Consider the following 13,224-nt stretch of genomic DNA (forward strand, 5'->3'; position numbering starts at 1 on the left):
TTATTCGAGTTCTTTGAGATTCTTCAAGGTAAAGAGATTTTTCATCCAAGTGGTGTAGGATGGTAGAATTATTTAATTGGAATGGTGTAAATTTTCCCTGTTCGATATCTTCACATTGGCCCCTTTCATCTGTAGTATTTACCATAAAAACAGGCCTCGGTGGTTTTTGCGAAGTGCTTCTTTCTTCATACCTTTCTAGCATATGGCACAATAGTTTATTTTCCCTCCTATCTGATGTATTGATTACATAATTTACATCACTAAGTTTGGTCTCAACAGTACAGGGGCTCATATAACTTGCTTTTAAAGAATTTCTACGAACAGGAAGTAAAGCAAGGACTTTATCTATTCTATCATGAGAATGGGTATCAACCCGGATTTCCATTTTCTCTTGAATGATCTCCTCCTCGCTCAACGCCTCCTCTTTTACTTTTGAAATCTCTTGATCATCTTGTTGCATTTGAGCGAAATCCTCACTTACAAGAGGAGAACAGGACTGCAATAAGTCTCCTAATAATGTATCGGACAAGTGGTAATCTTGTTGGTCGTTTTCCTCTCTCTGTTTGCTCATACTTCGCGTAACTACACAAGAGGGAAACGCGGCAGAATCATGTTCCCCACACTCATTAAGTCTGGTATTTGTTTCCGGATTGTGTACCAATATCGGATTCGGTATCACTGTTCCGCCGGCTAAGTCGTTGCCTAAAAGCAAATGCACGCCTGCAAAAGGCAGAGAGTTAATTATACCAACATTCACCTCACCTTGGACTAAGTTTGACCACAAATGCACAGTACGAAGCGGGACTGTTAAATATTCGCCGGACACACCTTGCATGAGCACAGAAGCTTGGTTATTCTGAAAAGCGGGGAGGGCATTGGCTAAGAGAAGCGATTGTGAGGCTCCGGTGTCCCTCAAAATTGTTATCTGCACACAGTCAGTGCCATCTATTTGAGAGGATACCGTTCCTTGTGACAAAAAGGGTTTGTATGTTTCCATTGGATCCGATAAAATTTTCGCAGAGTCACTAAACACAACCCCGGATGGCTTTGGATTATCTAAAGAATTTTTTCTTTTTAATTTATAACACTCAGCGAGAAAATGTCCTGGCTTTTTGCAGTAATTACAAGTAAATTGAGGAAATGCACCCTGATTGCGCCCCCCAGTTCGCACTGGATTGTCCCGTTTAAATGCTAAATTAATACTAGGGCTAGCAAAACCTTTCACATTGTCATTTTGAGTATGTGTTAGTACATATTCTTCTGCCAGTTTGGCAGCTGTTTCCAAGTCCACAACTTGTTTTTCCTCCAAGAATAAACGAATTTGTTTACTAACACATGATTTGAATTCCTCCATTAGTACAAGTTGTTTCAACTTATCAAAATTACGTTCAACACCTGTTGAAACACACCATCTGTCAAACAATTGCTCTTTTTCTCTTGCGAACTCTATAAAACTCTCTTCACTACTTTTAGTAAAACCCCTAAATTTTTGTCTGTACGCTTCAGGAACTAATTCATAAGCCTTAAGGATAAAATCTTTAACGACTGGATAAGAAGAGCTTTGTTCTATAGAGAGTTGCGTATAAACTTCGCGAGCTTTCCCCGTAAACACGCTTTGCAATAGCATCGTCCAATACTGTTGAGGCCAACCTAGACTACAAGCTATTTTCTCAAAATGTAAAAAATATTTGTCTACATGTTGTTCTTGAAAGGAAGGTACCAATTTAATGTTTCTGGCAATATCAAAAAAATTATTATTACAAGTGTTATTGTTTTTGCTTTGAGCAAATTCTAATTCTTTTAATCTTAAATGAATTTTTTCTCTTTCGAGTTCAACCTGCAGACGACAAAGTTCTAATCTCTCTTTATTCGAACAATCTAATTCACTAAAAGTACTTTCGTGATCAACACTTTCTGTAGTATTAATTTCAAATATATTTTTATCAAGAAAAAATTGTATTAACCTATCCTTAATTTCACACTTTTTCATTGATGATTTAACCAAAGGAATTTCAAAAAGATTTACAATATTTATCAAATCATCTTTTTTCGCAGTATTTAACATCTCCAAAGAAGGTGAAGTTTGAAATTTTAACAAATCAAAAGGCATAGTTACTGAAATTGTACTCACCAAACAAACAAATGGACTTTGTAAAAACAATTTTCTGTTTCGGAGCGGCCCCCAATTGTTATATTATTATACCAAATAATACGAATACTTGACAAAATCTTTATTTAAAAGACTAAACAAATACAAATACAAATTGCATACAGTACTCAAAACAATACAAAAAACCTTCTCTAGCGTTCATAACCTTTTCCTACCTGTTGTTCCCGCCATAACAGTATGTACATATTACATACGTGCATGTGTATTAGTGCTATCCTTATCTCTCATCTCTTTTGCTTGTTGTATTGGATACAGTTGCAAAATAAATATGTAAACAAATTTAAAAAATTTAAAAAAAAAACCTGGTAAATATGTTAAGAACATTTAAAGTAAGAATTTTGAAATAATGAAATTTGAAAAGTGATATTATTTTCTATTTTAATTTTTCCTAGAACGGAAGTTCAAAAGAGGTTTTTGGGTAAATTGAATTTGTAGTTATCTGAAGACGATAACTTACTATTTGTGATTAATTCTCTTCAGGAGGACCACATGGTATCAGGACAGTCTTGAATTTACTTTGTTAGAATCTAATTACAGTAAACTGCCTTTATCATTCCATGTCACAAAACAATCACCAGAACCTACGTTATGAAATGCTGCTTAAAGTTTAATGCTTAATTTTTTGTTTATGCAACAATAACTCTTGGTACTTAATTTCTTAGTTAAATCTTCTGACTAGACTAATTTTTTTTTCTCCACCCCTCCTTTTCTGAGAAATCCTTGCTGGAAAAGAACTAAAGCAAGACCTAAGGCGACTGAAACAGTTGGTGACTCTCAGAGGAGATGTCCTTGGTTGAGCAAAGCCTAAACAATAGAGCAAGGACCTTTTGAATGTATATATATATATAAGTACGAAGGGCTAGTACTACCCTTCAACATACTAGCTCAACCAAAACTACAAAACCTCTCCCTTCTCTGGTGCTGGGTATTGTAGAAACAATACACATTCTTCGAATGAGCCCTTAGTCTCCGCCAGTGCGCCGGGTGACGCCCTTTTCGTCCTTCGTTTCTTTACTGTTGACCACAGGCAGTAACAAGTACTGGCTCGCTCCCTTCAACGTTCATTCCCTAGAGGCTAGCATTTTATTACATGATGCTTTCCTAACTAAATCACCCTTTTTTATTTTATTTTTTTTTGTTTTTAGAACGTAATGCCTATTTAAATAACAGCTTTAAAGCTTAGCATTACAAATACTATTACAATAACAGTAAAGCCAACAAGTTAGCGTAAAGTTAGGAAGGAACTTGTGCGTAACATTATAGCAAACTAATCCTTTGCTTCATGCAGTTTCATTTTCAGCTGGCAAAAGTGCCTCTGTAATTCGTTCTTAGTCAAATTAATGTAACGGAATGAAGCCTTTGCTGGGGCCCTGTGTTAGTTTACAATAAAATTAAATATTAATCAATTTGTGACGCAACTGTTTTCGTAACTTGCGGCTAACGATTTTAACGATCAATTTATTTTCTGGTTTTTCTTCTGGAAATAACTTAAATCGTGAAAACTCGGTGCTGGAAAATATAAGCTCTTTGGTTTTATAACAATTTTCTGGTTCCTGGAAAAGAAAAAATCAAAAAACTCGACTCACCGGATGTGGGATCCCATTGGAAGAATAGGATGAGGATGGTGATGGCTGTAATTTCCATGGTCGGACAACAGCGTAACATTTACCGTTAAACACCTGCAAAAAAATAAAATTATTAAATGTTTACAAAAGCGCAAAAAAAAAAAAATATTAGTCCTGATTAAATTTAGCCTTCCACATCAAAACACATTCGTTTAAATTGAGCTAAAAAAATTTTGACGTCTACTTTAGGACTAAGATCTTTGACATAACCATCTTAAACTCAGTTCGTTTCATTGTCTGAAGATTTAGATAGACTTTTATGGATAAGTTTCGCGACACCTGCAAAGCTAATATGCATTGTGGTACTGGGTTCGATTCCCCGGTCTAGAGGCCTTGGATTTTATTTAGAGGTTAATAAAAGAAATTTACAGTAAAGTACGAGTATGTTTGCTGGTCGCCCCCGTCCACGACACCTAATTGGTAGTTGGACGTAAAGCCTGCTTAAAAAAATAGGCAATTACTTTACTTTACTTTTACTTATGGATAAGTTTTTGAGTGTATCTCCCAGAAAACTAATATTTTCTTTTTCTGTTTTGCAGATTGGCTGGAAGTGTTAAAATTACGGGAGTGTTAAAATTACGGAAGTGTTAAAATTACGGAAGTGCTCTTTAACATTAGTATTTATAAAAAATATTTTAAATATTTTATAAATTAATTCGAGTAGTTTTCAAATTCTGCTATACAGTTAGAATGTGCTGTAAAATTGTTTGCGTTATGTTTTGGAGTGATTAAAACAGCTGGAAGAGTAGAAGAAAACATCGATGGTTATGTATCTTGCAAGAGATTGGTACACATCTCAATCTGCAGCTGAATTAAAAGGTAGGCCGCAGAATTAATTAATTTAGTTAGGCCCATATTTTTTGAAAGTCAATTGTGTGGTCTATTTAAATATTATTTCACTGTCTGAGACTTGGTGAAGATTTGGCGGGTGAGGGAGATTAATTTTTGATTTGAGTCTAAGTTTCAAAAAAAAAAAAAAGACGTTACACTCAGATTTGATGTAAACTCACAGGTGTTTGTTACAAATGCACCTCTTGAGCTGGCTAATTTGTGTAATATTTGTTTCTTTTCACGCCAACATCTAAGGTCATCGGTGCCTGGAGCTTTTTTCAGTGCACCGGCTGCTGGACGCTCTCAGGAATCCAGCTAATCTCTCCCCTCCATATTGTTTTCTTTATTAATTTGGTTTATATATACCCCATGGGTTCCTGCAGTATGCCCAGTGAAAATTGGATCGTGATACTTCCTCTTTTAGACAAGGAAAATGAGAAGAATTCAAATTTTATCCCTAAATTCGAAGCAAGAGCATTCCTTTCTTTCTTTAAAATCCCTCTAAAAAATAAAATCGATTAAAAAAAGAAGTTACACGAGAGGACAACAAATTATCTTAATTTTTAACAAAATTATATTTAGTAATTTGTATAATTAGTTCCCCCAGGAAGCCTGTTCAAATATTTATGAAGACTTCAAAAAGGATTTCACACTCGCCTCCTGTCAAAAGAGCTGGTTTGGGGACTCCTTTATAACTTAATGTTCCAAGTTGTTACTTTTGAAGTTTCAATTTAGAAAGAAAATCCTTGTTGAATTTATTTTTTAAAAAGTACAAATTGGCGAGTTGGGAGTTAATGATTAGAAAATTAAAGAAAACCAAGTGAAGACAATCTTCTGAACGGCAACTTTTTAGTATTGCTTTTATTTATAAGATGCAGCACTTATCATTACTTTGTCCCGTCTATTAGATTAGATTTACACGGCGGGACGGGACCCATGGCTCACGGCACTGCAGACCCCAAGAGGCTTATTGTTCCTTCCCCTTTAAGTCTAGGAAATGAAACCTCCCCTTCTAAGAAGGTTGAGGACTTTCCCTACCAGTTCCTTCTGCGCCACAATCTCTTCTGGTCTCAAAGTTCCAAAGATATCGTAGCGCAGCCGCTCGATTGCAAAGCAATCGAATAACAGGCGAGAGGCCGTTTCTTCCTCTTGCTGACCACAATCTGCACATCGGTTCCGAGCTAATAAGCCCTACCTTGTGCAGGTGGTTCCTGAACCTTCCGTGCCCTGTGAATAGGCCTGTAATCAGAGTGATCTGATTCCTGCCCAAACCTAGAGTCACTTTGGTTTTTTGTTTGCACAACAAGGGCATAACCCTCTTGCTGTGTTTGACCCCAGGAAGCATCACCCAGTACTTTTCATGTTCACCCAGTCTCTGAGAGCCTCACGTACTGCACCCCTAGTAATCCCCAGGACTGGTTCTGGGCCAATGAAGGGAGTACTAGCTCCATTCCTGGCCAAGTGATCAGCTATTTCATTCCCCTCAATCCCCACATGGCCCGGCACCCACTCAAGTCGGACTTTATTGTGCCGAGCCAGTTGATCTAGAGCCTTTTTACACTCCCAGACCAGGGAAGAGGTAGTTCTGAAGGAAGAGAGGGCCTTCAGTGCCGCTTGACTGCCCGAAAAAATGTAAATCTCCCTATTTCTAAGATTCATTCGCAGATTTTCCCCAGCGCAAGCTTTAATGGCAAAAAACCTCGGCCTGAAAGACGGTGGCATATCTCCCAAGAGCACTCTCAATGAGTACCTTAAGTTTTGTCCCGTCGATAATCAGGACTTTAATCAACTTATTTGGTTATTCATTAAATAGTTTCATCATTTAAACATTGGATTTGTCGGGACGTGAGCTATTGTTCATTCAATCGCTAAATATTTAGTCAAGGATGTGTGCCCTTTTCAGTGGCTCTGGTGGACAAAGGAAATGTCGGCTCGTACATTTTGGGGGGAGGTTAATGCTCTATTGTTTACAATCAGTCAGTGGTGTAACCTTTTATTTTTGATCCCAGACATTCAGTTTACAATCGCACTCTTTACTATTGTTCTTACAAATTATAATTATCAAATTTATTAAGATTAAATCGTTATACGTTAATTTCTTTAGCTTCATGTAGTATAAATTGCTAATGTTTTCAAATCAGAAGCTCAGCGAGGTTGGGCTGGCAGAACCAAGATGACTTACTTTAGTGACAGTTTCTTTAAAATGATGCATCTCAGTAGTGAACTTATCAAAAGGACATTTTTTTTTTAATTTTCCTGGCAGCATGACAATGGGAAACTATATCGGAAAAGCGGTGGTAATTGCGATCATGCTTCCTTAAAGTAAGATCGGGTGCAGATTTTTTTGTTTTCATTTCATTAATTTTCTTATTTTATTTGAGCCCAGAAATGGTATAATCATTCGGACGAATAATTGACTATCATTATCTAACTGTAACACTTTTACCCTAACAAAAATTTGCCCCTTAGCGTCCCTGCGGGTTTTCCAGCCTAACAGTACGAACAACATTTACACTGTCACCCTAAACCCATAGGGTCTCAGTGATGGTCGATATGTTCACTAATTTGGGTTTACAGAACCCTCAGACTTTAACTTCAAGAATCAACTCGAAACATCTAGAAAAGTGGATAAATAAAAAATAAATAGAACTTAAAGGAAATACAGTAAACAGAATAAAGAAGTTACATTTTTTAAATAAAAAGAAATAATTTTAATAATTATTTAAAAAATAACACACTCGCACAAATTGTTAATTTCATGAAAAATTTTGGAACATTTTTGTTGAGCTTTGTTTCCGGTTAATTCTTTTAAAAAAATTGGTTATTATATGAAATACCTTAATCTGGCCCCTGACGGCGCTAAAACGCTCAACTCCGATAATCCTGGTTTCGTTGGTAAAAATAAAAAGGAAAAAATAACAAAAACAATAAATAAATACAGATGATACAGCTGGTCGAAATTTTTGCGAGAACATTAATTACAGAACAAAAACAAATAACTTGAAAAGCAATGTATAACCACAAGAAAATCAATACTCATTTAATATGGTAGCCGGCAACAACAGCTATAGTAATCATCAGAATAGAGTGTATAATCTGTGTAGGTTATAAACCTCCATACATTGTGCCGTAGTACACGTTCGATTACAAATATCATATCGAAATGTTTACCAATTAAGTAAAATCTTGTTCTTTTTATCATTTTTCCCAAAATCAATTTTTAAAATCTTCTTTTTTAATAATCTTCCAATTTTTCCACTATTTTTTTTTATTTTCAAGGGTTTTCCTTAATTATGAGGGTCCCTTAGACCAACTGCTTTTGTGTCTTACAAACTGTATACCAAATACCAACAAACCTACTGAACGCCATCACTAATGAATAAATATTACAAATAAATTTTTAAAGAACAAAACATTGAAAAACAAGGATCATCCATCCAACAAAAAAACCACCTATACCGGACCAATCATTGTTCAATACTGCGTCCCTGTTCATTGCATCCTCCTCGCAGAGTCCCTTACCAATCATTATCCCTACCACTCCATTCCTCCAGTTATTTCTGGGTCTACCCCCTTTTCCGTCGGCCTGGAGGGTTCCATTCTAGGACTGCTTTGGGTACTCTGGCATTCTCTTCAGATGGCCGAACCAAGCAAGTTTCCTGCGATCAATTTCTTCTAGCACAGATTTTACTCTCTCTCTCTGCAATTCTTCTTCTTTCAGAATTTCTTCTTCTTCTCAGTGCGAGAAGTCTCCAGAAATCCATTTCTGTCGCAGCTAGTTTTTTCTGTAACTTCTTGCTAATCGTCCAGGTCTCCGCAGCATAGAGCAGTATGTTCTGGACGATTGCATTTATATATTAGATGCTTGGTCTTCATCTGGATATTGCTGCTCCATGAGATAGGGTTTAACATTCCAATAGCTTTTCTCGCCTAGTCACCCGTTTTTCTGTATCCAGATCCGACTCGCCATCCAATTGGAGATAAGGACCAAGGTACTTGAAGTTCAGTACTTTTTCCAACCTGTGGCCATCGATCATACACTCATTAACAGGTGTTTTGTCAAAATTGATTTCTAGACCCCCCCGCTTTGCATATTCTTCCCTCAACTTTCTCAGCATGTAATTAATATCTTCCTCATCTTGAGCAATCAGAACCTGATCGTCAGTGAAGAGCAGGTTAGAGAGGTATAAAATCCTTCTCCGATTTGAATTCCCATTTTGCTACACTTCCTGGGTCTAATCTTTCAAACTCATGTCGAGGTAAATCTTAAACAGGACCGGTGACATGCAACAACCTTGAAGAAGTCCTTTGCTTGTGGGGAAAGTCTTCAGAGATCCTCCAGCCCACTCTTACCGTGCGTACATTCCCATCATACGTAAATCTTCTTCGTAATGCGAATTACAGATTCACTGATACCAGATGTTTGAAGGGCGCGTCAAAGCTGTGACCTGGGTGTGCTATCATAAGCCTTTTTAAGGTCTATGAAAAGCAACTCGGTGGGGATCCCTTCCACTAATAAGGGGTGAAATAACCCTCCAAAAAGGATGCGTAATAATCAGATATCAAGTAATTGACTGAGACCCACGAATTTACTTATCGCTTACTTAAAAAAAATCACTGATTTTTAATCCATGATTTAGGCACAAACTGAATTTAAAAATTAAAAATGCGGAAGCACAATTCTCACTTCTGCAAACGGAGGGGAAGGTAAAAAGAATAAATTAAAAATTAAACAGAAGTTTGATGGTTGATCCGGAAAACACACACGAGTGCGGTTCGTTCGGAATTGAGGAACAAGAAATAATAAAACGCTAATGGTGGAAAATGAAGAAAAGAAAAACATATAGTCTTAAAGATTTAGGGCGCTGTTTCTCCTTAATGAGGCGACATTTTCATTCAATAATTACAAGTTTTTTTTTTGTTTTTTTTTAGGTTTTTTGTTATCATTGAACATACAAAGGTTAATGAGGTATCCGCCATACTGGCTGGTGAAATTAGATCTTCATTAAGACTATAATTAAAAGACTAGTTATTATTTTAACAATTACTGTACTTCGAAACTATGTCGCCATTATTTATAGAAAACTGACACGTGTCCTGTCTATACAGTCTTAAGATTCAGTTGCTTCGCTAACATTAAATTTGCTCTCGAAAAATTTTAAGACCTGGAAACCAATTTTTATTTTATTTAATTTTTTTGTTTATTCCAGATATTCTCCGATTTCGTGGTCCTACCCACGTTAAGTACCTAGGCCTAACTTTGGACAACAAACTGACTTTCACTGCACACGTTCAGGACAAAGTAAACGCAGGCAAACTGGACTACAAGACTGCTATTTCCTCTACTCTCACGTGACTCCAAAATGGCTGTGCCCAACAAACTCCTCCTTTGGCCATTAGGACGATGTTGCTCTACGCCTGCTCCACCTGGAGCCTGGACTTGTAGTAGCAACATCAAGAAACTCTAGGACAACATTGCGACAGACTCTCCACGACGCACTATAAAAGTGACTCACTCCACGGAAACTGCATCTATGTCCAAAATCGTATGCTCAAACTCCTTTCCATCCTAGACTCATCCAAATCCACTCTGCTGCAACATAGCCTCCTACAGATCCTTCTATTCCCTCCAGACACAAAAGACTAAAGCACATTCTTCTCTAACTTTCTACACTAGCTGCAGGTTTTTCCATCCTTTTTCCCTGGCATTCTTATCCTTCAAATCATAAACTTTCCACATACCATTGTTATGAAGGTTATAATATATTGTACATTGGCACTTCATGTCTGTATTTATTGTACATATTTATAATGAAGATTTACTATCTATCACTATCACAGGTCAGATGCTATCAATAAGAATAGTTTGTTTTCTGAAAAAAAGGGCAATCTCCCCCTCCCCAAAAAAGTGTAATGGCGTGAAGTAACACCATAAGCAATTACTGAAGACACATGTTACTATAAATAGTTTGTATTGCAAATAAAAAAACTAGCTACAAGCCGAACACGAATTAAGCATCAACCACTTTCATAACCACTACATAACGCTTCCTTCACCAAACCATTCCTCAGGGAGTCGAACTGTTGGCCTTCTAGCCGGTGGAGTGGCCATATATCGCAACATCAATAGCTTCACTGATTGTAATAGAGTTAACATTGACATTTCGGAAATTTTATTTGGAAATGAAAGACGCAAAAGCTGGTGATGTCTGTCTAGTAAACGAAAAAGGCCAATGGCATCTTCAAATTCGTATTCAGGTGTGTGTATATCCATCCGGGCACAGCGTTAGCAGAAATTAAACTCTTTATGTTAAGATCGTTGTTAAAATATTCCAAAAACATCGCTAAAATTATACCCGATTACGATCCTGATCTTACTACACTAATTATGATAGTTGGAGACTTTAATGTTGATGTCTCACAAAACCGCTCATTGCCCGACTTCATGCTCAGCGAGTTCAATTTTCTTATAGTGAAACTTCTCCAACAACGTTAGGTAATACCTATATTGAATTAACGTTTACCAGAAATCTGTATGCCATTTGTGTCATACTTTTCGTATCACAGACCTACGAGGGTCGTTTGAAAAGTCCGTGCAAAAATAAAAACTACTTAATTTTTTGGGGTAAACCTTTTTTATTTTTCAACATAGTCTCCTTTTAGGCTTATACACTTCGTCCAACGCTGCTCTAGTTTGTTGATCCCTTCCGAATAATAGGATTTGTCCAAGTGTGCAAAATAGCCATTCGTTTCTGAAATCACCGCCTCGTTTGAATAGAATCTTTTTCCCGCCAGCCATTTCTTCATATTGGGGAACAAATAGTAGTCCGAGGAAGCCAAGTCTGGAGAATAGGGGGGATGTGAAACGAGTTGGAACCCTATTTCCATTAATTTTGCGACCACAACTGCTGAGGTGTGAGCTGGTGCGTTGTCGTGATGGAAAAGGACTTTTTTGTGGGCCAATCGTGGGTGTTTTTCTTGCAGCTCGGTTTTCAAACGGTCTAATAACGATGAATAATATGCACCTGTAATAGTTTTACCCTTTTCCAGATAGTCGATGAGGATTATTCCTTGCGAATCCCAAAAGACAGTCGCCATAATCTATCCGGCCAAAGGAACGGTCTTCGCCTTTTTTGGCGCAGATTCCCCCTTGGTAACCCATTGTTTAGATTGTTCTTTGGTCTCAGGAGTGTAGTGATGTATCCATGTTTCATACACAGTGACGAAACAGCTGCAAACCGTCCTTGCAACACTTCACACGATTTGAAAATCACTCGACTTCCTCGATTCAAACGAATGCCTAACACAAAGAAATAGACCGATCTGGCTGAAACTTGGTGTGTGTTCTTCCAAGAGATGCTACTAACTAAACATAACGTCGATACGCGCCAGTAGTGCTATCTCTCTGACTTTGCACGGACTTTTCAAACGACCCTCGTATAATTAATAAAGTTATATTGTAACACAGTAATTATTTGTTTCCTTGATTTCATCCTAAATACATAGATAAAAATATTCTATATAAAAAATATAACCCGTTACGTAAACGTATTCACGTCAACACACGGCCGTGTCCATGACAAAGTCACAGTATTATTATTATTTTTTTTTTGGGCTGTTTCATTTTCTAGACTACGAAATATTCGGGTACCTACTGCACGGTTATATTCTTGGCCAAACTGAGTGCTTGCCACTCATTAATCTTGTTATTAGCATGCTCAATGAAATAATTGTATCGCTGTTTGCTCCAGTTTCAGGCAAATCTTTAGCTTGTATCTTTCTAAGAGAGGTATACTCGTATTACCTCAAATTTGACATGATCTTGCAATTGTCTAGTAAATCGGAAAAAATAGAGTATAGACTTCCAATTCCACGATGAGGTTAGTCCCTCGGCTGATACACTAGGTTTAGGATACATCGTATGAATTGTTGCCAAGATTACTGTCTTCAATTCACTTCTTTACTCATGTCCATCTTTCCTTATGCTTTAGGTACCCCAGCGAAATGATTCTATCAACATTCTTAAGGTCTTTCTTATATCAAGATGTAGTAGACTTTCTTCTATTGCTTTAGATCATCTATCGGCTTTGGAAGCTAGCTTGTTCCTTTTAATCTCGATAGAACAGTGCAGCACCAAAGAGAAAACGTTTAAGTGCTTTGTTCTCAAGGTCATTAAATCTTTTTCTCAATTAAAACGGCTCATTTCTTGTTTTGTAGTTTCATGGTTGATATCGGCAAATGATTAATCGTATTAAGTAAGCCAAAGTTTTGAAAACAAGCATAATCTTTACTATCCTCATTTATAGAAAATACTTAATTGAACTAAATATTTAGTAAAACAGCCAAGTATGAAGAAATTTCAAGAAAACGAAAGGCATTTTTAGAATTCACCCGGTTATAATGGTAAAATTACTAGTAGACGCTATTTGTTATGTGAACTCAGTACAAGTAGCATATTCTGATTATTGTTGATATCGACCCAAATGATGTAATGGCCCAATTGCGTGCATGGGGTTTTCGCATGATATATATGTATGTAGAATTTCCAAACACAAATATGTATTTGGGGAAATGGGAAATTATCATTGTTGATGGTAC

The 13,224-nt window shown here is 36.8% G+C and overlaps 1 protein-coding gene across 4 annotated transcripts in view; it reads right to left on the reverse strand.

Moving 5' to 3' along the window:
• LOC141457218 (lachesin-like) overlaps positions 1-13,224 on the reverse strand; it is a 492,403-nt gene that overhangs the window by 428,949 nt on the left and 50,230 nt on the right. For all 4 annotated transcript variants that reach the window (XM_074133882.1, XM_074133879.1, XM_074133883.1 and 1 more), the window contains exon 2: positions 3,757-3,849. In XM_074133882.1, the coding sequence (XP_073989983.1) occupies positions 3,757-3,835 (79 nt within the window). In that variant the 5' untranslated portion in view covers positions 3,836-3,849. The remainder of the gene's footprint in view (positions 1-3,756; positions 3,850-13,224) is intronic.

The sequence above is a fragment of the Rhodnius prolixus genome, unplaced genomic scaffold, assembly GCF_049639745.1.
Source record: "Rhodnius prolixus isolate KJV_2025 unplaced genomic scaffold, Rpr scaffold_10, whole genome shotgun sequence".
Taxonomy (NCBI): domain Eukaryota; kingdom Metazoa; phylum Arthropoda; class Insecta; order Hemiptera; family Reduviidae; genus Rhodnius; species Rhodnius prolixus.